Below are 25,105 nucleotides of genomic sequence, written 5' to 3'. Positions count from 1 at the left end.
GCGAGGATTCACTACCTTTGGATCTGGTGCCATTGTGAGAGAGAGAGAGAGAGAGAGAGAGAGAAAGCGCTATTTGGGCAGGAGGTGGAATGACGGGCACTAATCGACATCGCGTCATCTTGCAGACTGCCATCAAATCCTGTAAAGTGACTGTGCTTTTAAATCTTCTCATGCAGCTTCTAATATCAAGTGCCTTGAAAGAGCTGAAAAGTGACACCTCCAATTCCGGTTAAAAAAATATTTAATTGGAAACTGTTGAGCTGAGCAGCATGAGGCAGAAGGCCAACTGCAATCCTCTGCATGGCTTAAACTGAAACGATTTAGGCTGAATGTGACACATAACTCTCCAGCACTGGAAGATGAAGTACAGGAGGACAATTAGATTATAAATTGTGTGCTACGTGACAGCTGTGAGTCCAATCACTGTGGAAATGGCTCCATTTCCTTTCAGATGGGGGATAGATTGTCCTCAAAACACAGAGAAGCATGGAACAAACTCATTATCCAACATGCTTAAACGTGGTTGTGAAGATAGGGAGCCACTGAGGAGAGAACCTCCTTAATCAGAATAAATTCACTTCAAATAAGCAATACTTGGGCTTCTTCAGTGTCGAGGTCTATTCATTCCCTGCAAATCAACTTACTAGTGGAGAACAGCAACCAGAGACATCTGGAGAGAATCAGAATTTGCTTCTTTGACATAAACATAAACAAGCAGAGCGGAGTGATGTCTAGATAAAGCTTAGGTGGAACGTTCCCACTGAATGTGTTGCTAGAAGCCAGTGTAAGCAGCAGCAATATAGTCACAAATATAGTAAGACTATCAGATCAGCCATAATCTTATTGAATGGCGGAGCAGGCTGGAGGCGCCGAGTGGCCTACTCCTGCTCCGAATTCGTACGTTCGTAAATATTACTATACATCTCGGATATTGCCAATGGCCAGGCAGAATCTGAACCTAAGATAAAAGCTCATCTTCCGACTAGGCACTTTACAGCCTTCCGGACTGAATATTGAGTTCATTTTAGATCATGAACTCTCTCCTCCATCCCCACCCCCTTTCCGATCCCCCCTTTTTTCCCCCCAATAATTTATATAGATTTTTCTTTTCCCCCACCTATTTCTATTATTTTAAAATGTATTTCCATCCATTGTTTTATCTCTACCTTTTAGCCTATTTCGATCCCTTCCCCCCCACCCCACCCCCACTAGGTCTATCTGAACCTTGCTTGTCCTGCTTTCTACCCTTAATTAGCACATTCCTTAGATAATATCACCACCTTCAACACCTCTTTGTCCTTTTGTCTGTGACATCTTTTGGCAATCTCCACCTATCACTGGCCCTCTATCCAGCTCTACCTGTCCCACCCCCTCTTAAACCAGCTTATATTTCACCTCTTTTCTATTTTTCCTTAGTTCTGTTGAAGAGTCATACGGACTCGAAACGTTAACTGTGTTCCTCTCCGCAGATGCTGCCAGACCTGCTGAGTTTTTCCAGGTATTTTTATTTTTGTTTTAGAATCTGAACCTACCCTATTAAAGGCCATTGTTTGACATTGTTAAATCCTGCTTTATTACATGTGAGTCAGGTTTTCTTTTTAAACCAACGTGTTTGGGGGAAACCACACTCCACGATTCTGTTCATTTTTTTCCCTGTGAGAAGAGTAAAACAATGGCCTTGCCCATCATTTGGAAAACAGCTAGTCAGGGTCAGGGCCACTGGTATAGTCAGTGAATAAGTGACATTCCATTTTTAATCCAGGATTGTTACTGGTACTTTGAGGAATGCATTCTACAATTTAATTTGTTTTCCCTTTGAAACTTTGGTCTCGACCAAATTCCTTGACATTTTCAGACAGGATGAAATCACAGGGCACACACCTGCAGGTGAACACAGAGCCAACTTTGCTCCCTTTGCATCAAGAGGCCAAAAGACAGGGGGGTGGTGGGGGGGTGGGGATATTGGATTGGCACACAGTCTTTCAATGCCGGAAGCTACACAACATGAAGCCAAAACACCTCTTCAAAAACACCAAACACAAATATTATCTCTCTTTCACCTTGTCAACAATATTCATTGCCATATCCACAGAAAAACATGAACGCATTCCTCCCGTGACAGCTTTTCCCCAGAATTCAGGAAGACTGCCACACTATCATTTATCTGAAAATTCAGTTCTGCAGCACTTGCACCGTTTCTGTCATGCACAACAAACCTGCAGATATCTCTACTTATGCCAGCCTCAATTCTCTGGTGTATCAAAAGAATGCCTAGTTGAAGCATCCTTCAAACAAGCCAATCGCACCAGTACTTGTGGCAGCTTCATCTCCATTGACTTTCGCTCGTTGCTGCTGTTGATTTTTTTTTATGACCAAGGAAATGCAGTTTAAAAACCGAGAGAACCTGTAATATTCCCATCACTCTTGTTGCTCCATGTCCTCGTTGAGGGAGCAGACAGACAACCTACTCTCAGGCCTCTGTCAGTGACACTGCAACCAGCTCTCCAAAGTGCAATGTTACCAGTTACAGTCATGCAACATAGGAGGTCATTGGCCCATCCTGCCTAGATAGACTCTTTCGAAGACTTAACTAATTAATCGCTGCTTAATCCCCATAGCCCTGCAAATTGTTCTCTTTCTATGTATAGATCTAATTCCCTTTTGAAAGTTGCTATTTAATCTGCTTCCAACTCCCCTTCAACCAGAGCACTTCAGGTCATAACATCTGCTTGTGCAAAGAAATCCTCATTTTATGTTTCATGAGTCAGTACTAATGAACGGCCTTCAACCTAAAACGTTAACTCTGTTTCTCTCGCCACAGATGCCGCCTGACCTGAGTATTTCCAGCAATTTTTTTTGAAAAATCAGTACTAATCTGAGAAATAATTCCATACTTCTGCGAGAGCAGAACCAAAAGAAAGTTTGTTCGATTCGGAACTGATGAAAGGAGGAAGAGGGAAGATAATCAGGGGTTCATCCAAGAAGCTCCTTGGAAAATGGGAGAAGCACAGACTGGACTACTTCCTACAGATGTCAACCCAATCCTGACCAAACACAGACAGAGTTGATGGAAGGTATCAGCCCTAACTGGAAAGGTGACCACTTATAAATTTCTATGAGCTACCAAAATCTCCCTCCCTAGCATTAACATGAGAAAGTGTAATTTAACTTATCAATTCCCATCAGGAGAACTGAATTAAGATCCATTTGGAAAGCATTTATGCCTAAGTTCTTCAGCAACATTTCAAAGCTAATTTTAATTTTGAAGCTGTTTTACTGGATGAACTAGTCACACTTATACAACAGGTTATACAACACAGCAGAACAGACAAGCCCAAGAAGCACATTTTTACATTTAGCCTCTTATCATCAAAATACATTTTCTCCCCATCACTTAATGGAGAGCCCTCTGTTACTCTACAATTCATCAGTCAGTAGACTGTATCACTTGCCTGGATGAGGGCAGCTCAACACTCAAGGAGCTCGACACCATCCAGGACAAAGCAGCCCGTTTAACTGGCACCCCGTCCACCACCTTCAATTTCCACTCACTCCATCACTAATACACAGTAGCAGCAATATCTACAACATGCACTGCAGGAACTCACCAAGGCTCCTTCAACAGCACCTTCAAAACTTGTGACCTCTATCACCTAGAAGGACAAGGGCAGCAGATGCATGCGAACACCAGCACCTACAAGTTCCCCTCCACACCTCACACCATCCTGGCTTAGAACTATATCCCCGTTCCTTCACTGTCGCTGGGTCAAAATCCTGCAACTCCCTCCCTAACGGCACTGTGGGTGTACCTACACTACATGGGCTGCAGCGGTTCAAGAAGGGAGCTCACCACCACCTACTCAAGAGCAACTAGGGATGAAAATGCTAGTCAGCAACACCCATGTCCTGTGAAAGAATTAAGAGTGTCATAGACTAGATGTCCCTCTGGCTGAGGATCTTGTGCACGGTGGTTCTCCCAGGTACCGCAGCAGAGATTGTGAACTCAGCATGGGGAGATGAAGGAGGAGCAAACAGAGCGATTACTCTGTAAATATTCTGTGTTATTATACAGATACACTTTACACATGGGCTGCCTACAAAGCAACATAACTCAATGACCCACACTTATCCATAGATTTTCTTAGAAGTTTCAATGATGTGGAATGACCATGTTGAATGTTAAGAAATCCAACATCCCAGGAGAGTGAAATGATAATACTCTCAATCTGAATAAAACCAGAGCTTGTTGATAGCAAGCATATTTATCTTGCTTGAAACATCGAATAACTGTTTTTATTAAGACTAACAGACTGGAGGGCAGAATGGCCCACCGAGGATTGACTTGGTTCACCACTGTACTGAACTCATCTCCATATTAGGAAATACTTATTGCTACTGGAGTACAGTAAAAGCAGGGTTTCACTCATTAAAATGCAGACTCCCGGGGCAAAAGATGCTTCCCCACTTGGGGCATTATTGAACTTTGAATCCAAGTGTTAAAAGTATGACTGAAAATAATTTGAGGATCATATTGTCTGAAAATAAAAGAGAAATCTTAGAGAAAGAAAGGCTGGAGGCATTGCTATTAAAAGCTTTAAAAATGAGTAATTATTACTCCCATGACCTGGTGAGCTTATTCAGTGAGCAACTGAGCCAGACAACGTAAGAAGGCTGAAGGTTAAATTGTTTAGCCAGGGCAGTGTTACACAGAATCAGAATGGTTACAGCACCAAAGGAAGCCTTTTGGCCCACTGTGTCTGTGCTGGTTCTTTGTAAGGGCAACTCTGCTAGCCCCACTCCCCTGCCTTTTCCCCCATGACCAATTCCCTTTGTAAAGCCACAACTGAATCTGCCTCCACCACTCTCTCAAGGAGCCCATTCCAGATCCTAACCCCTCGGTGTGTAAAAATGTTTTTCCTCCTGTCGCCTTTGGTTCTTTTGCCATTCACCTTGAATCGGTGTCCTTGATCCTTCTGCCAACCGGAACAGTTTTTCTCTATCTACTCTATCCTGACTCCTTATGATTTTGAGCATCTCTATTAAATCTCCTCTCCACCTACTCTGCTCTAGCCCCAGCTTCACCAATCTATCCATATAACTGAAGTCTCTCATCCCTGCAAAAGTACAAATGCTACAAATAGCTTTGGTTGAGGATAGCAAATCAATAGCTCGGGATTCTCACTGGAATCACACATTTGAGAGTGTGTTGGGTGAGGATGGAATTGAGCTAATAGTGTTGCCTCCATGACTGAATATTCTGTTTGTCATTTGCCATCAAGGATCATACATTTGTAATATTGACTTGAGCAAGATGATACCAGAGAGTAACCAACACCCATGGAACCATACCACTCCAGGGTGTCAACACCTTTGGGAGATGAAGGGAGAAAATTAACTAGGTTTAAAGAAACATAAGGACAAGTTCAAGAAAGAAATTATATTTACATAGCACTTTTCACAACCTCAGGATATCCCAAAGTGCTTTACAGCCAATCAAGTACTTTAGAAAAAGATGTAATGTTGAGGAACACCATCACCTTTTTACACAGCAAAGATCCGACAAACAGATAAATAGCCAGATAATCCGTTTAGTGATGTTAATGGAGGGATAAATATTGGCCGGCACATCGGGGATAACTCTCCTGCTCTTCTTTCAAATGATTCCCACCTAAGAGGACTGATGGGGCCTTGGTTTAATGTCTCATCAAAAGGACATCACCTCTGACACTGTAGTGCTGAGGCCATGGTGCGTTGAACAGTCAGCCTAGATTAGGTGGTCAAGCCTCTGGAATGGGGCTTGAATCCACAAGAAAAAAAATGAAAACAATAACATTGCCTTATTCTGCTGCTTGTTTGCTCAAGAGACTGCTGCTCCGTTGGATGACAAAGGTCTGTTCAAAAAACCAGCAGTCAGACTTAGCAGCACATGTCAGAAAGGCAGTGAAGCTACAAGCAGAAGTCAAGCAAACACACAAAGAGTACAAAAGCAAAATACTGCGGATGCTCTGAAGAAGAGTCATATGGACTCGAAACGTTAACTTTGTTTTTCTCTCCAAAGATGCTGTTAGGCCTGCTGAGTTTTTCCAGCAGTTTGTTTTTGTTTGAGACAAAGGGTATAATTCAGAGATTCAAGCGGTAAGGATGGAGTGTGACAGAAGAGAGATTAATGGCTTGTAAAAGTTTGTAAAAACTTCAAAGACTGTTTGCCAAAACAACAAGCTAGTAAGGAAGGAAATGCCCACAAAAAATCTTTATATTCATCACAAAACCATTGCAATATATTAGAGATGAAACCAAAGGAAAGGAAAAGTTAGAGTTAGAGAGAGAGAGAGAGAGAGAGAGAGAGGATTACATTGAAAGCTAATGCAAATTCAAGTACATTTAGCACAAGAGCTGATAAACTTCACCAAATGTATTTTTCCAACAATAGCGTGTATAGCACCTTTAATGGAACAAAACATCCCAAGGCAATTCACTGGAGCGTTATCAAACAAATATGACACGGAGGCACATAAGGAGATATTAAGGAGATGGGCAAAAGTTTGATTAGAGGTAGGTCTCAAGGGACATCTTAAAAGATAGAAAGTAAGACAGGGTGTTTCAGGGACGGATATGGGAGACACATTGTTGGGGCATAATAGAGGCCATTTTGCTCAATTAGATCATGTATGTAATGCCTTTAATATAATAAAACTTTCCAGGGTGCTTCAAAAGAGCACTATAAAACAAAATGTGACACTGAGCCACATAAGGGGATATTAGGTTAAATGACTAAAAGCTTGGCCAAAGAGGTAGGTTTTAAGGGGGAAAGCAAGATGGAGATGTTTAGGGAGGGAATTCCAAAGCTTAGGGTCCAGGCAGCTGAAGGCACAGCAATGGTAGGGCAATTAAAATTTGGGAAGCTCAAGATGCCAGAATTGGAGGAGAGTGGAGACCTTTCTTTTCTATGTGTGTCACTGGCTAGGCCAGCATTTATTATCCATCCCTAATTGCCCTCGTTCAGAGTCAACCACATTGCTGTGGGTCTGGAGTCAGATGTGGGCCAGACCAGGTAAGGACAGCAAATTTCCCTCCCTAAAGGAACCAGATGGGTTTTTACAACTATCGACAGTGGTTTCATGGTCGTCGTCAGACTTTTAATTCCAGATTTTTATTGAATTCAAATTTCACCATCTGCTGTGGTGGGATTTGAACCTGGGTCCCCAGAGAATTACCCTGGGTCTCTGGGTTACTGTATTTAGTGAAACAAGGGTTACATACCATTTAACCCTGCACCCATTGTTTTCGTTTAGTACAAAGTTTTGTCTGAGACTTTAAAAAAAAACATAGGTTGGAGAGAAACTAGAAAATTATTTCATACAGAATGGATTTGTTCAAATTTAGCCAGCTACATAGAACTTTCCACTAGAGAGAGAGAAAAAAATAAGCAGCACTGGATTATATTAAAGAAATGTTCTGCCTTTCAGGACAGCAGCAACAAAGCAGAAATGTGTTCTCTAATGATAGACACAATTAAGCAATAGGAAGTGGTCTGTTATCTACTTCATGGCACAAGGCAAGGGAGAGGGAAGAATGGGAGGGGGGGAACAAAATTCAGAGGTCCTGAATAACTATTATTACCCCTTAAATCTTACTGCTGTAATTCTACTTCAGCAATGAAATCATCCACCGTGTTATCCTATGCACTGACACCCAAGCATCGTAGGACTCATTAAAAAGTCACAAGACTTGACAATTACAGCCTCCCATATGTAACATCAGGAAAGGTGTGCCTTTATTGACACAAGGCAAGTCCAGCCCTCACTTACCCTCCGGGTTGTCAGGCTGCAAGCCCGGTGCAGGTTAGAAACTTTGCACTTGATGCACCAATGGTGAACTTTAGAGGAGAGAAGAAGAAGAAGAAGAAGAAAAAAAAAGGACAATCCATTTTGGACCTGTACGCTCCGAGTGCCACTTACCTGCCTTGATTTCTGCATTGAGGTCGATCAATGGCAAGTTCTGCCTCCTTACTCGAGTGTCAAGTCAGTCAGTCCAGTCGGGGCAGAGCTGAAGTCCTGGCAGGCTGAGGGCGCTCCTGCAGCAGATGGGGAAGGAGGGAGGGAGGCACTCACCTGGAGCTGGGGCTGAGCAGTGTCAGGTTCACCTGCTTACCTGCGCCTCTGGCTCCGGGTGTTTTGGGGCTCTCGCACTCTCTCCATTGTGTGCCGATGCGGAAGTCTGGCTGTCCCTGATGCTCCGCTGACAGCGAACGTCAGTTCCGACCCTGCCTGGCAAAACTGGAGTTACCTGCGATCAAAGGGTCATTTCCGCCAGTAACAAAGAGGGCGGCTGGCTCCTTACCCTCTCCCACCTCAGACACAGATGGGCCACGTTGCATCCTGTTGCATCCCGCAGCAATGCGGAGTTTACATATGAATCCTGCTTTATTATAATCATTCAGTGAAATCTTCCCCCCCCATCAGCAGCTTCCCTGGGTCACAGCCAAGGCTCGATTGACAAGAGAAATGGATACAGCGAGGGCTCCAGCCAATCAGATCCGCACTCTCCCAGATTGATGCCTTCACTGTCCAATCAGAGAGCGCTCACCCGGCAATATGTAAATAACGGGTTCCAGCTCCCGGGCATACGGGTCCGCCTCCCGAGTGATCGACAGCGGCGCCGACCAATCAGATAGTCAGGACTGGACCGGCTGGCCAATCCGGCGGTGTGGGCGGAACAGCTGGGCGAGAGGGGCGAGAGGAGTTGCTGCTGCTGCCGCTGCTGCTGTTGCTTCGCTGGGGTCGGTCGGTTGACTGGAGTCCTTGACTAACAAACTCATCCAGGTAAGAATGAGTGAGAAAACCTCATTCTTACACTGCAAACCTCCAAACACTGCAGGGAAACCGCAAAGAGGAAATGAGGCATCGTTTGGGCTAATGCATTCAATGTAATTTTCCTGCCACGCATTAACAGAACTGAACCAAGCATTTTTTTTGCCATTTTACCTTTATTTTATTTTAAAATAAGTGTTTTTGTATGTATCTATTCTCTGCTGTAATGAGCATCCCTCTGACCTGGAGATGTTGTCTCTGAGTATCCTAACATGCCGACAACAGGTTATAAATGCAATTAACTTATCTCATAGATTTACTCCTTTTATATTAAATATTCCGTGAACTGTTAATGCAGTAAACCTGTCTTCTCACAGTCAGCAAATTGTGATGATAAACTTAATGCCAGGATCCTTTAAGTGTTAATAATATTGGATGCATGGAATATATTAATTAATCTATGACTAGGGTCATAAATGTAGACTAGTCAATAATAAACCCAATAAGGAATTCAGGAGCAAGTTATTAATCCAGAGGATAATGGGAATGTGGCTATTGCTACCACATAGAGTAGTTAAGATAAATAGCATAGATGTGTTTAAGTGATGGATGGTATTTGAATGTAAACTGCTGTACTATTTAAAATCGATTATTACAAGTTTTTAGGAAAAGGTTAACCAATGTAAAGCTATTATAGCGAGGGGAGGCTGTTCTTGCAAAACAGAACCTTCAGTGTTGTGAAATTATTGGTAAATGATAAGATTTCTGCTCGAGATAAATGGGGGCAGTGATCTGCTTTGCTTCCCTGCATGTTTCTTATGTGGTGATTTTTGAATCCTTGGGACATTGAAAGCTTGGGTGTTTTTGACAGCCCTCTTGCCTCTGAGTCACAAGGTTGTCACTTCAGCTTCAGGACTTGGGCAGATAACTTAAGCTGACCCTGCCAGTGCAGTGCCACATCATTGGAGGTTGCATCATTCAGATGAAGCCTCTCCCCCCAGCCCTTGTGAGGTGATCCATGGCCATATTTAAAGAGGAGCAGGAAGTGTTCCTGTTGCCTAATGCTTCTCTCTCTCAACCAAATAAACCAATGAACAGCTTTGAATAGTCACCCGTCTCCTTACTGTTTGTTCAACATTCCTTTGTTCCTCTATATAAAAACAATAATTAATTTGAATTATTCATTCTATGTGAGGTTGGGAAGTTTGAAAGATGTTAAGGTGCTGTATAAATGCAATCTTCCTCGCTTATTTTCCACAATTAGTTTTAGGTTAAATCCTTGTCTTGGAGACACTAGTGTTCTCTGTTTCAGTCATGCCCTCAGTGTGTTCTTTTTCTGTACCACTGTGAATTCAAGTAGAAAATGGGCCGACTAGTTCATTTAACCAGCAAACAAGGTGAGATTTTTGATCTCCGTCAAGGTTGGATTCATTATTTTATGGCGCTCAATAATGAATATTCTACGCTCAGTGGCAGGTGCTAGAGAGGGGTTTTGAAAGCTATAGCCATGGTTGATGTAACCTTGGGCTGTTATAAGGTGGTGATGAGGACACAGATTGTCTTACGCTACATCATCAAGTCCTTTAAATCATTAGTATGACCTAAATAACTAACCCATATCAGTCACCCTGAGAGCAGAGTTAGAATTTCCCTCATTTTCAGATTGATTCACATACTGCAGAACCTGCATGTTGCTCAATCCACTGTCAGCTATGAAGTTCCACAGAAATATATCTGATGGAACTGGGAACCAGTTTACATTCATTAAGCTACCAGTACAAGGTGGTAAATAATTCACTGTGACTTTCCGTAATACTGTTAAGCAACTTTGACAACTTTTCACTATATGTAACTGATTCCAGGCACCCGAGTAGGGGCTTAGTAATAATCCCCTGTTCCAAAGCAATGTGTCAGTGTAAAAAAGAAAGACCTGCACTTAGCATACTTCACAACCTCGTAATTTTAGAAATCACTTCACAGTCGATGACGTACTCCTGAAGTGTAGTCACTGTTGTAATGTGGGAAGTCATGACTGTACGTCGACCTGTTATGATTCTTTAAGTCTTTTGCGTTTTAACTTCTCTCTCTGTGTTTCTCTGGACTTGTCTAATTTGGACAATGGCCAATTTATTTTCACCGACGGTGGCAGGAGTTTTGTACTGGGTAGGTATTTATATATATTTTTTATTTTTAAATAATGTCGTGTTGCACGTAATTCTTATTGTGCAGCTTTTAATCTTTTTGGTGCTTTTTGATTTCTCCCCACCTGAAGGCACTGCCAGGATTCTAGTACTTTGTTTAAATGGCCATATTCCTAGACTGTGATTATTTCTGGATCATCACAGATGGGCGTGACACTGCCCTCACCTGACTGTCACAGATGTGCTGTCTACAGTCTAGAACTAATTACTTTCCTCTAGACTGATCTGTTGAACGTCCCAACTCTTTCTGAAGCAGGACAAGGAAGCAGCAGAACATAGATAGAATCATAGAAATTTACAGCACAGAAAGAGGATGCTTGGCCCATCGTGTCTGCACCAGTCAAAAAAACGAGCCTCCCAGCCTAATCCCACTTTCCAGCATTTGGCCTGTAGCCCTGCAGGTTACGGCACTTGAGGTGCAGACACCTTCTAAATGAGTTGAGAGTTTCTGCCTCTACTACCCTTTCAGCCGCTGAGTTCCAGACCCCCAGGTGAAAAGGTAAGGCTGTCTTCCTCAGAACCCCTTTGCACAGGGAGCCAGGTTTAGTGATGTCCCTTCTGCTGGAAGTTTATATCCTGAAGAATCTAAGTTTCCCTTGATTAGGGCATTTCCGGGGTTCCAGTTACATTCTCCGTTGTGCCTTGCCACCAAAAAAGTAGGGCACAGGGAGTGGTTGAAACACATAGTATAGATACATTTAAGCGGGAGCTAGACATGTCTATGAAGGGGAAATGGAATAGAGGGTTATAATGATATTTAGATGTGGAAAAGTAGGGGGCTCAACTGGAGCATAAATGCCAGCATGATCTGGTGGGGCTGAATGGCCTGTTTCTGTGTCATATGTTTTATGTAATCCGAATGCATGCAATCATTCTGCCTTTGAGTTTGGACAGTTCGGAGCCAAAAGAAGAGAAGTTTTTTTTTTCTTTCATGGGATTTGGGCATCGCTGGCTAGGCTGGCATTTCTTGCCCACCCCTAATTGCCCTTGAGAAGGTGGTGGTGAGCTACTTCTTGAATTGCTGCAGTCCATGTGGTGTAGGTACACCCACAGTGCTGTTATGAAGGGAGTTCCAGGATCTTGACCCAGTGACAGTGAAGGAACAGTGACATAGTTCAAGTCAGGGTGGTGAGTGGCTTGAAGGGGAACTTGTTGTTCCCATGCATTCTCTGCTCTTGTCCCAGGTGGTAGAGGTCCTGGGTTTGGAAGGTGCTGTCACAAAACCACTGAGAAAGCCCTGCCTGTATAGACTGAAGGAGGCTCTCTCATGCTATTTGACGTAAAGATGAAAATTATTGCTGCAGGGAGAGACCTGTTCTTGAGGGGAAAGGAAAAATTTGGGCCAAAAAGGCTGGATGTCAAGCCACGTTCTCAGGGCAGTTTGCACAAAAAGTAATTTTGTACTAGGCTCGCTGGTCCAAGTTGCACAGAAACAACATCCTCGGTTATCACAGCTCCAGCAGAATTCTGTGTGACAATTAACGACAGTGTTCAGAATAATAAGATGCAAACAGCCCGGTTGTTACATTGCTCATCCACAGCGTGAGATCAAATATGCTGTACTGAAAGCATTGTTTGTGAGACTTTGCAATTCTTGAAGAAAGGACCATTTGAGCAACTTGGGGCTATCTTTAAAAGTTTTGGTAGACCCCAGAAAAGCTTGCAAAGTAAAAAAGAGAAAAGTGCATTTATATAGTGGCTTTCATGATTTCAGGATCCCCCAAAAGTGCTTTAAAGCCAGTGCAATACTTTTGAAGTGGAGTCATTGTTTAAATCATTGATTGAAACATCACAGAAGGAGCCATTCAAGCCATCGGGTCTACTGTGAATGTAGAAAGCGCAACAGCCGATTTATTTGTGACAAGTGCCCCTGCCCCTGACCTCTGTCCATAATCAGAGTGGGTGGAAAGTGCACATCAAAAGTGTTTTGAGATGTGGTTCTATCTTGGACACTCAGTATGGGACCTGGTTAGTAGACAGACTGTGTACTCTGGTATCTGCTTAACACCTGTTTATTAGTACTACACCTTAACAAGTTACAGAGGCATGTTGCTCCTAGGCATGATTCCAACCTCACTCTCGAGAGTCTAGCACATGACTGACTGGTGTCAGTGGTACATCATCATCTATGTCATACATTAGCATATCCCATAAGCTAACCCTTTATACTACAACAAGAGCGGACAGAATCGGGCTCGGTTCCGATTGAAACTGTGGGTGAAACCCAGGTTAAGGAGAAAATGGGCCAGGACCCCCACACCTGACGACCAGCAAAGTACCCGATCCGGATGGTGAACATGTGATACTGGTTGAGGAGAGGATCTCAGACTTGCGCCTCCCACAGTTAATAGGATACAAAACTTCTACTTTCTGACTGCCTCAGAATTCACCACTTGGGCAAAGTAGCAGAGGTTCCATAAGCCCTGCCTCCAACATGTGAAACCGTTGGCTAAGTTACTGTTTCAGGGAGAGAGCTGGCAAAGGAGAAAATGGTGTGGCATTATATAAATTGTTACTACCCTAAGAGCAAGAGCTTGGCCAGTAGCAGCTTCATTTAAACCTGTCAAAATCACTTGGGCAAATGGTGCAAAACAGTTCAGTAAAACATGCAATTATTTCGTGATTCACGAAAGGAGATCAAATCAATCGAACTATGATTGTGATCCCACTCCTGTGTTGTGCTGTGTAATCATTAACAAATTCCTATTTCTCACAACTAGAAAAGCCTCTGCATGCGTTCAGCAATTTTTTTTCTTGTTTCTCTTTCAGGGTAATGACTGCTTCACTCCCTTGGACCCTCGGAGTTAATGTTTTGCCAGCATAACAAACAAAAGCTTTAACAAAATCAATCAACGCACAAAATAGACAAGAAACATCAAAGTGGAATCGGACAGCGAAGTTTGCCGTCTTTGATTTTTTTTTTCACCCTTCCATTCTGTTAACTCTCAAAGTTGCAATTGTCCTACCTCATTTCTTAATCCAAAAGTACTTTACCTAATAGCTCTATGCATTGTCAGACATTAGGTGCACTATTATTTATCTCGTGTGTACTTGATCTAATCATTGAGAAAGAAGCCAGTGGCTGTATAAAACCCGCCATCATCAGTTAGCGTCCTGTGCTTCCAACTTAGTCGACAATTGCCAAAGGCTGATCAAAATGGCTTCTTACGGCTACTACAGGATCAGCATCTTCACTGCCATGTTTGTGGGCTACACGCTGTATTACTTTAATAGAAAAACCTTCTCATTTGTGATGCCCTCTGTTATGAAGGAAGTGACCTTGGAAAAAGATGATTTGGGTGAGTATGTAACTTTCTACCTGTGAAGTAGTATAAAATACTGAAAGTGGGAGGGCCTGGTAGTGATGGTATTAGAATGTTGCTGCAGATGTACTATGCAGGACCAGGAGTCGGTGTTTATGGAAGGTCATCGACCTACAATGTTAACTCTGTTTCTCTCCCTCCACAGCGCTGTCAGACCTGTTGAGTATTTCTAGCATTTTGTGTTTTTATTTCGGATTTCCAGCATCTGCAATATTTTGTTTTTGTACCAAGGGCTGGGTTGGTTTCCGCCCCCCCGCCAAGGAATGAGTTGAACTGGATGTGATCTTACTCTGCGACTGCAGTCACTAGTCTGGGGCGGGAGAGGGAAATTCATCTCTTGTGTCCTGTTTTAAGAGCTGTTGAGGAGGAGGAGGAGGAAAGTGTCGTGGACATGAAGATGCCCATAAGTTAGGCTGTCTTGTAATCTGGAGGAGGGACTTCAGGAGAGGGTATAGGAAACAATAAGAGGGAACACTGGCACTTAAACTGATTTAATTAATGAAATATTGAAGCAAAAGTCAGACATGAGTGTAGAGTGACTGGTAATGGTGATGTGACCTATTTGCATGCCAGCTGTTAGGACTGGCATGAATAACAGTCGACCCTATGTTCATGTTCTATCTGGGGTTTGGACATTAACTATCACTTTATATTTGTTTCTTCACTGAATAGGGGAATAAAGGTTTTTGGAAGTTAGTTTCTGAGGAAGCGTGCGTGTTCCCAATCTGAGCTGTGAGAATATCAAGAGTCGCAAGTGGAGAGGCAGGAGGGGTGAGCAGAGAGAGATCTAATACCGCCACCCTGGCCAATGGTTATAGAGTGAAGTGGAATATCAACTGAATGTTGTTTGGTACAGAGATAATTAAAAGGGTGAAAAATGGAAAGATAATTTATGGATATGCCAATCCTAAAATGATGTTTAAACCAGTTCAAACCTGGTGTCCTGTTGAAACAGAACAAGAAATCTTAAGATGCCGTTTATTCAGCCCAGAGACAGCACAAGAGTCTCGACATAGAAGATGGGACAGCACTGGGCTTTAGCAATTGCGCAGTGAGAATGGGGGATTGTACATTGGAGTGCATTAAAGGTTGCAATCTAATCCAGATTTGTTTTATTCCTGCAGGTCTGATAACCAGTAGCCAGTCACTAGCCTATGCTATCAGTAAGTTCATCAGCGGAGTTCTGTCTGATCAGATCAGTGCTCGCATGCTTTTCTGCATTGGATTATTCCTGGTCGGGGTGATAAATATCATCTTCTCATGGAGCTCTACCGTCACTGCTTTTGTTGTGCTCTGGTTCTTCAATGGGTTGGCACAAGGCTTTGGGTGGCCTCCCTGTGGCAAAATACTACGCAAGGTACGATGTCGCCATTCTTATGCCATGGTTACCGCTTTGCAGGCATTTTGTTTTTTTTTTTAATTTACATTTGAGTGAAGAATGTGTGTGATTGCTGGCGGGCACTAACTCATCCCGGGCTGTGGCTCCACTGGGGTGTGCTGACCACCTCCCAATAACTCTTCCACATGGGGCCTTCTGTCAGAAGAAAACTGGCAGAGTTTTTAACAATGGGATATCATAGCCAAGTGTGGTTATGTCATCATTTATTGTCCACACAAAGACCGTTGAGGCCAATTTTAGCAGTCTCGTCACTACGCCTGGCTCAGTCCGGCTCACTAAAGACAGAATTGCGACCTGCTGATCTGTAAGGCTCATGGCTACATTTACTACCACAAGTCTTGCAGGCAGCCAGAAATAGGAATTCTAAAAGCCATAAGCTCCCTGGACACCCAGCAAGGTCTGTGGTACCCATCCTGTGTTTAAAGTAGAACGAAAGTTGTGACTCCAACCTTAACCAGTAGGATTGCACAATTCTCTTCCAAGAGAGTTGTAGTGACCCAATCAATGGCACAATCTGCTGGTGTGATGACAAACCACGGGAGTGCCAGGATCCAGGTCTGCGATTGGGGAATGCCAGGTGGTTAATTCCTGACTTTTATAGCACCTAAAGAAAATACAACATAAGGAAAAATTGAGGCCTCCCCCACCACACCCGGTCCCTCCCCAAAATAACCCTTCTATTGTTCCTCCTTTTCTCTTCAACTGGCCCCCGATTCCAATTATTAGAAAGTGGTTAAGGAATCAAAGACAGTTCAGATTTGACAACCCTTGCACACTTACCAATGGGCATCTGAAGCCAGTGAGCAGCTGGCAGATGACATCCGCAGAGGGCAGAGAGTGAGCAGCTTAAATTGAAGAGTGCTGTGTGGCATCATTCGTGGAGGATTGTTTACCTTAAAGGGTGGCCTCTGATGGCAAAGGCATTACCTGAGGTGACACTAACGTAAACACCTCGGAAGAGAACAACACTTGTGAAAATCTGCCATCCTGATTAGAGCCATGATAGTGAAGCCAACACAGATGTCCCCGCAGTACCCGTTTTACTTGGTTGTTTGAAGATACCCCTTTGCTCTGGCTTCAGAGGGTTGAGTTTTGATCCTACCTATAAAGGCCACCCTTGGCCAGCTTGAGTGGCCTGATGCCAGAAAAGGTTCCAAGCAGAATGACAATGATAATATAACATTGTAGTAACTGTGCAACATAAACTTGACAATTTAGCAACGAGGAGAACTGGCTTGATTACAGAAGTGTTTGGAAGGGGCCTGGGAGATGAGACGAAAAATAATGGAACCATACAACCAAATTTGGCTACAGCCCTCTGAAGGAGCAATTCACAAAGTGCTATTATTAATCAATTAATTAATTATGTATCTCTGGGATGGGGGTCAAGGGAGATAATGAACAGCTGAAATTCCCAGGATCTATTTCCAATTGGCTGGTTCTGTTACAGCGATAACCGTTTGTAGAATTCAATTCCACATGAGAACTCACTGATCACTGAAAAGCCCACGTGACATACTCAAATAATAGTTGGATTGGAGCGGGTTGCAGCTTGTAACACAATCTCGAGCCTTGGATAACGCCCCGCCTACTTGCAGTTTACTCTTGTAATTACCATGTCATCGGGTCCCCAGAATTCTGTAATAACCTGGCATTGCTATTCCCCATGCAGCTGATTCAGGTGCCCAAACCCATTTGCCCCAAGCATGACTTTGAATAATTTGTCAGTAGATCTAATAATGCTGGTTAATGTGTCACTTCATCTTCAAGGGAGGGAGGACTGCTCACAAGCCTTGATATCCCTCCAGGGAATAACCCACCATTGAGTACCATCAAACGGCCTTTATCTGGAGTGTTATCATTCGATCTCAAGTTGCTGTTTGCTGCTAGATTAGATTGGAGGAGTAGGTTTTGTTTTAAGTGCAATAGTGTCTCAAATCTGGCTGTCCAAAAGCTGGAGTTGTCCGAAAACTGAACATTTTTTTTTTAAGAGTGTGCCATGCATCAATTTTAATTGAGTAAAATTTTAAAAAAAAAATACTTACCTGGACAATTTGGCTAGGTGTTGCATTGGCGCAGTTTGGCGCGTGACTAGTTATCTCCTTTGCTGCTTGCCGTCCTATTCCAGCTCTGCTCCAGACATGAAATCTGGCACAGCCTCGGTCCCCAGGCTGCCGGCTTTGAGGCACACTCTACCCCTACTTCAAAGGCACCAGATGAGCTTGTCATAACTTAGCGTGAAAATAATATTAAGTAAACTGGGTTCACTGGTAACTGGAAAATAAAAGTAAATTAACCGATGACTTTGAGTAAATACTCTGAGGCTGACAGTCCAACAAGGCCCCAGGTTCCGTGCCAGTCTGCACCAAGTTGGGTGATCTCAGTTGGGCCAGAAATTGAGGCACTGTAACCAGCTTCCTCGCCCCTTTTCATGAAAACCCAAACCCCCGCCTTTTCCCCACTAGTTTCCCATAGGAATCCCAATATTATATCAGGAACCCTTACTGTCCTCTGCTCCTAGGCCCAACGTTGATGACCTGATACATCATCATTGCAATTATCACAGCATTGACATATCCAGCTGAGAGAACTTTGTGCACCTCGCGCAGTCTCTTTCAAAGTCGGAACTTGAAAATTGCAGAATTCCAGAAGGCACAGCCTGCTTTTTTCCGACTGCTAGTCGTGTGCTTCTTTTTTCTAAGCCAAATTTGTAGATTGTATTATTCTTCATTCTATTTTCTGTGGAGCAGCGACTGGGCACAGTACCAGTGCTATCTATAACCCAAGCCAAGCATCCCTATTTAATTTTGACACTGTCAGCACATTCTATGGCCGACTGTATAGTTCAGGCTAGAGTTCAGGTCATGACATTTTGGTGCTGCAGTATTTTTAGAGAGAGGTTGTGAGTTGCATATTCTGTGGCCATTGAGGGGATATTATTTTACTTGTTACAGCATGAGCTGAATATTGCATCTTTCTGGGTTTTTTTTCAGTTTTATTAAGTGATGTTAGCTGCCATCATCTCAATGATGCATTCTGAAGCCAAGCCCCAACCAAAAGCATGGCACACCTTGTGAGGTATCACTTCCCTATCGGCGTGTGGGTTTTGTTATGTATCTGATTTATAGATCTGCCAATCTCAAATTGCTGCCTTTTACATTAAATTCTCCCTCATAGATGAATGCCATTTATATTTGATATTACTCCCCCTACCCTAGAATTAAACATTTCAGCAAGAGGCTCCTCAAGAAGAGGTCAGTTGACTGATTGTGTCCCCTACATAAGGGATGTCCCCTGTATAAGGCATTCTCCATTGGTGTATTCTCAGTACTCAATAGGCCAGGCAAAACCAGTGAGGCATTTCCCAACAAGCAAAATAGATGGTGCTTGATGCCAATTGACTAACTTGGGTCAACCTCTCTGGTCTAGTTAATGGGTAACTCAACATAAGCCTCTTGGAACCACACTGACCCAGATACTTGAAGAACAATGTATTTGGTCTCCATGTTTGGGAAAGATCAATTGTAGATACATATCTCCAAATGCTCTCCTGAAGAATGTGGTTTGCTCAGACAGTATTAGTACTTAACTGTTAACTGTATTCCTCGCTGCAGATGCTGTCAGACCTGCTGAGTTTTTCCAGGTATTTTTGTTTTTGTTCTAGTATTAGTACTTATCCATGGTTCAGGCTAAACCAGTAAATACTACAACCTATAATCACTCAGCAGGTGAAAGATACTTTTCATGGACAATTTTTTATGTACTACCTTTGTTCCTTATACAGGTGACCTGGTAATAAGGATCTAAACCAAAAGAAAAAGTATTTTTGTCATTCAGATGCTACAAAAGAAATGTTCCCTTGGTCTTTGCCATCTCATTATCCACTTCCATCTTACTCAAATGTGCATTGGTTTACTCATTTCCCAAGTCCTACCTCCTATTACAATGTACATGTCGTCTTTAGACAGTTTTGATGACCACCCTGAAGCTTCATGTATCACATCTCTCCTACTCCTCCTAACCATGGCGATGTCCTGCTCCATGGACCTTGACATCCCATCTGGCAGGTCCCCCAATTTTAAAAATAGCATGTTAAGTCCAGCTTTGTTCTGTTTTTTTCCTTCACTTTGAATCATACCGATGTTGATCTTTGTACCCAAGACACAAACTAAAGCCACTGTGTAAAATATGCATTTGAAATTATGGGCCTTTTGGGTTAATCTTTTTTTTTTGGATAAACATTGTGCTCCAACTTAACGTTTTGCCCCAGATCTTCTCCCCTCTTCTAAAGATACTGACTCACGCTGGAGTATGCTTTGAATCTTGACTTGCTGCACCTTATCAAAGGGAGCATTCTTCATGTCAGCTCCTCATAAAGAAACAAATGTTTGTGTTTATTAGTTGAATTCTAGGGGCAGATGCACTGGTCAGAGCAGCTTTTGAATATTGTGTACAATTTAAACCATATTTCAAAAGACATAGGTATGCATTATTCTCTTCTGCGTCCTCTTCAGTCAGAGTATCTCGTGTAGAAGGGATTGGCAACAACAATAACTGCATTTATGTAGCACTTTTAAAGTGGTAAAACATAGCAAGGCACTACAAAAGCCTAAGCTCTACAGTCTAGAGAAGAGATGATTAAAGGGGTCTCCAGTGATGTTTAAGAAGCATTAGATGGCATAAGTAAGTTAAACAAAGCTGCACCTGGGTAAGTTTTTATGGTTCCCTCACATTTATCTTCATTTAATCCATTTTGAAGAAGTTTCCTTTTTTTCTGATTTGTCTTGTTCATCGTGAATTTGTTCAAGGTATTGTTGGATACTTGATGAGCATCTTAGACTGCACTCAGCTGTTTACTATTGGAGCAGACTGGCAGAAGCCTTGGTGGAGAAAGGAAGGAAATAAACTAAAACCTCAATCAAAACAAACTGGGGGGGGGGGGAAATGTCTTGAGCTCAGTTCAAACCCTGTTATATAATGTACACATTCTTCACTATCTCTGCTTGATTGCTTGTTTGTCTCCATAGTGGTTTGAACCATCGCAGTTTGGAACATGGTGGGCTGTTTTGTCGACCAGCATGAACTTGGCAGGCAGCCTGGGCCCACTCATCGCCACAACGATGGCCCTTAGCTACAGCTGGCGGGTGACCCTCTCTCTCTCTGGTTCTATTGCTGTTGGGATGGCATTCGTGTGTCTGATCTTCATAATTAATGAGCCCATGGACGTTGGGCTACCTAATGTCGAGCCAGGCCCAAAGAAAGGAAGCAAGAAAGGTACAGTACAGCCTAGGTCAACTATGAGATCGCCTGACCAGTTTGACCTCCAATTCTCCCCTAGCATCATGTATACAGCCTCCAATAACCTTTTCTCTTTCCCTGCAATGTTTTTCCTTGCTCTATTTTTAACCCATACTAAAGGCATTAAGGCAAACTGGGGATATCATTTCATTATTTTTTCCTTTCCCCTCCTCCATTGAAGATGTTATCTTTTGCTGTTGAGCAGCTCGATGGGCTGTAGAATCAGCAGCTACAAAGAGATCCTTGTTCAAATATGAACTTAAACAGAGTATCATTTGGCTGTTTAACTTGGGAGTGCATCGCAGCAAAAACAATCCCGTCCTCCTGTTAATTTCCAAATATGTACACTTTTGGAACAGGAATAGTCCATTCAGCCTCTCCAGCCTGTTCCTCCATTCGGTTAGATCATGGCTGATCTGTATTTTAACTTGACGCACGATCAACTGTTAATGTGAGGTCTGAAATTGGTAGATTTTTTTTAGCGATATGGGGCAGAGGCAGGTAACATGGAATAAGGGCACAGATCAACCATGATCTCATTGATGGCAGAACAAACTTGAGGGGCTAAATTACCTACTCCTCTTCCATAGAAACATAGAAAATAGGAGTAGGCCATTCGGCCCTTCAAGCCTGCTCCACCATTCATTATGATCATGGCTGATCAGCCAACTCAATAGCCTGCTCCCCGCTTTCTCCCCATATCCTTTGATCCCTTTCACCCCAAGAGCTATATCCAACTCCTTCTCGAAAGCATACAATGTTTTGGCCTCAGCTACTTTCTGTGGTAGCAAATTCACAGGCTCACCACTCTCTGGGTGAAGAAATTTCTCCTCATCTCAGTCCTAAATGGTCTACCCCGCATCCTCAGACTGTGACCCCGGTTCTGGACTCCCCCACCATCGGGAACATCCTTCCTGCATCTACCCTGTCTAGTCCTGTTAGAATTTTATAGGTTTCTATGAGATTCCCCCCTCATTCTTCTGAACTTCAGCAAATATAATCCTACCGACTCAATCCCTCCTCATATGTCAGTCCTGCCATCCCAGGAATCAGTCTGGTAAACCTTTGCTGCACTCCCTCTATAGCAAGAACATCCTTCTTCAGATAAGGAGACCAAAACTGTACACAATATTCCAGGTGTGCTCTCACCAAAGCTCTATATAATAAGACATCCCTGCTCCTGTACTCAAATCCTCTCACTATGAAGGCCAACAAACCATTTGCCTTCTTTACCACCTGCTGCACCTGCATGCTTACCTTTAGCGACTGGTGTACGAGGACACCCAGGTCGCGTTGCTCATTCCCTTCTCTCAATTTATAGCCATTCAGATAATAATCTGCCTTCATGTTTTTGCCACCAAAGTGGATAACCACGTTGTACTGCATCTGCCATGCATTTGCCCCCTCAATCAGCTTGTCCAAATCACACTGAAGCATCTCTGCATCCTCCTCACAGCTCACCCTCACCCCCAGCTCACCCTCCAACCCAGCTTGCAATCATCTGCAAATTTGGAGATATTACATTTAGTTCCCCCATCTAAATCATTAATATATATATTGTGAATAGCTGGGGTCCCAGCACCAATCCCTGTGGTACCCCAGTAGTCACTGCCTGCCATTCAGAAAAAGACCCGTTTATTCCTACTCTTTGTTTCCTGTCTGCCAACCAGTTTTCTATCCATCTCAATACACTATCCCCAATCCCATGCGCTTTAATTTTACACGCCAATCTCTTATGTGGGACTTTGTCGAAAGCCTTCTGAAAGTCCAAATAAACCACATCCACTGACTCCCCCTCATCAACTCTACTCAAAAAACCATTCTCGAAAAATTCCAGTAGATTTGTCAAGCATGATTTCCCTTTCGCAAATCCATGCTGATTGTCCGATTCTGCCACTGTTTTCCAAGTGCTCAGCTATTAAATCTTTTATAATGGACTCTAGAATTTTCCCCACTACCGACGTCAGGCTGACTGGTCTATAATTCCCTGCTTTCTCTCTACCTCCCTTTTTAAATAGTGAGGTTACATTAGCTACCCTCCAATCTGTAGGAACTGTTCCAGAGTCCATAGAATCTCGGAAGATGCATCCACTACTTCTAGGCCATTTCCTTAAGTACTCTGGGATGTAGATTATTAGGCCCTGGGGATTTATCGGCCTTCAATCCCATCAATTTCTCCAACACCATTTCCCTACTAATACTGATTTCTTTCAGTTCCTCCCTCTCACTAAACCCTATGTTCCCCAACATTTCTGGTATGTTATTTGTGTCCTCCTTTGTGAAGACAGAACCAAAGTATGTATTTAGTTGGTCAGCCATTTCTTTGTTCCCCATTATAAATTCCAATGGGAAAGGTTATTTGAAATATTATGTGGCAAGGAGTATCTGTGTTGTTATCACAGTAGGACTACTGAGGAATCAAATATTTGCCTAGATAAAGCATCTCTTGTGGTGATGCTGTCTTGTGGCACAAAATCGTTCAGAAAAGCAAGGAGAGGAATAGAAAGTCTATATGACTATGTTAGCAGGAAAGCAAAGCAAACCGCTCTTCAGGCAAAAACCCCATCAATATCAATTCCTTGCACCCTCAGAAACCTGTAATAATGTATTTTCTACGAAATGCTAGTTGAAAAACATCTTGTCTTTTCCAGGTATTTGTGTGAGTCACATTCCCAATGGGTGCACTGTGGTCCAGTACATAGTGGTCAGGTACATCTGTACCGGGGATTATATTGAAAGCTGTAGGGCACCTTTTCATGGGACTTCTAAAGAAATAAACTTCAAACATTGGCCTGCAGAAATCAATCCTTGTTATCGTGTTACTACCAGATAAAGTGCTATGTTTTTTTTAACTATTTGACGATGACTGTTTTTACCTAAATTGAGGATATGGACAAGGATTGGAAATTGAATTCTATGTCTTCCTCTCCACAGATGCTGTCAGACCTGCTGAGTTTTTTCCAGCTATTTTTGTTTTTTGTTGGAAATTGAAATCTTGTTTGACAGTCAATGATGGAAGTGGCTTTAGCAGCTGCCTTAGAGAAGGCCAAACCTACCAGCTGAGGGAAAGGAGCGTGGTCATCAATAGAGTCGTCTTGCTCCACCCTCCCCCAGTTTTATCTCCTCCCTTTTGTTAGTGGTATGTTAATTATATTGTTGAGGTACACACAGGTGAAGGACATTGTTTAATTTAGTGCTGAGAGCACGCGATGTCCACTGGTACACTTGAGGCCTTCTGTGACTGTGACTGGTGGGCACCACAGGGGCTGGAGTGCATCATTAGCCCCAAAAACAACATTTTCATTTAATTGTGTAAGGTTGCTTTAAAATTCTGTTTTTGTTACAATGCCCTTTTCAGGGGCTATCAATTGGTTTTTTAATTGGTTAGTTTGTTAAACTGGTATAAAGAGAAACTCGGGCCGACTGCCTGCCCCTCTTCCGTGGCTACATTCACGGAGAGTTGTCCCTAGAGAAGGAGCGTGCAGTATCCACTGGCATGCTTGGGGCCTTCCATGACCGGTGGACACCGTGGGGGCTGGAGTGCATCATCTGCCCTGGGAACGGCATTTTAATTTAATTAGTTAAGTTTCTTTGAAAAAAAAGGTTGTCTTTTGTTACAGTGCCCCTTTTATAGGGGCTATCACATTCATTTTACACGTTAATTTTTTTCTCCGCCATCTCTTCCCCCCTCCCCCCCGCCCCACCCCCCCAAGCCAAAACAATAGTCAATTTGCCGTGGGAACGTGTCCGGCCTTTCCAAGGCAACGGACTCAAATTCCAGTCTTTTTGGAAGCTAGGTTCGAATCCCAGCACTGCTAATGTTGAAGTGAGTCGTCATTTGGGTGCACCACCTGCTCCACATTTGTGCAAACAAATTCCAGCTCAAATTTGAAATAAAAACAGGAAATGCTGGAAAATCTCAGCAGGCCTGACAGCACCTGTGGAGAGAGAAACAGAGTTAACGATTCGAGTCTGTATGACTCTTCTTTAGAGCTGAAGAAAGGTGATGGGTTTTATCCTGTTGAAAGTGGTGGGGGGGTAGAGTGGAACAAAGTAGAAGATCAGGGATAGGGT

General features: G+C 43.0%; 2 protein-coding genes across 7 annotated transcripts in view; one reads left to right on the top strand and one right to left on the bottom strand.

The window, feature by feature from the left end:
* The window catches only part of pcsk7 (proprotein convertase subtilisin/kexin type 7), a 222,319-nt gene extending 214,317 nt beyond the window's left edge, over positions 1–8,002 (bottom strand). For 3 of the 4 annotated variants that reach the window (XM_078532565.1, XM_078532592.1, XM_078532583.1), the window contains exon 1: positions 7,959–8,002. The gene's annotated coding sequence lies outside the window, so the exon portion shown is untranslated. The remainder of the gene's footprint in view (positions 1–7,958) is intronic. The other variant, XM_078532574.1, reaches the window with a different exon arrangement.
* A 773-nt stretch (positions 8,003–8,775) lies between these two features.
* The window catches only part of slc37a4a (solute carrier family 37 member 4a), a 33,506-nt gene continuing 17,176 nt past the window's right edge, over positions 8,776–25,105 (top strand). The window contains exons 1-4 of one of the 3 annotated variants that reach the window (XM_078532535.1): positions 8,776–8,822; positions 13,781–14,310; positions 15,459–15,691; positions 20,761–21,007. In XM_078532535.1, coding sequence (XP_078388661.1) covers positions 14,169–14,310; positions 15,459–15,691; positions 20,761–21,007 — 622 coding nt within the window. In that variant the 5' untranslated portion in view covers positions 8,776–8,822; positions 13,781–14,168. Of the gene's footprint in view, positions 8,823–9,072; positions 9,096–13,212; positions 13,504–13,780; positions 14,311–15,458; positions 15,692–20,760; positions 21,008–25,105 lie in introns of those variants that run through there. The other 2 variants (XM_078532551.1, XM_078532543.1) reach the window with 2 other exon arrangements.

Source organism: Cetorhinus maximus, chromosome 2 (assembly GCF_964194155.1).
Source record: "Cetorhinus maximus chromosome 2, sCetMax3.hap1.1, whole genome shotgun sequence".
Lineage (NCBI taxonomy): Eukaryota > Metazoa > Chordata > Chondrichthyes > Lamniformes > Cetorhinidae > Cetorhinus > Cetorhinus maximus.
The sequence above is the reverse complement of the archived record's forward strand: the minus strand, read 5'-3'. Positions and strand labels throughout refer to the sequence as shown.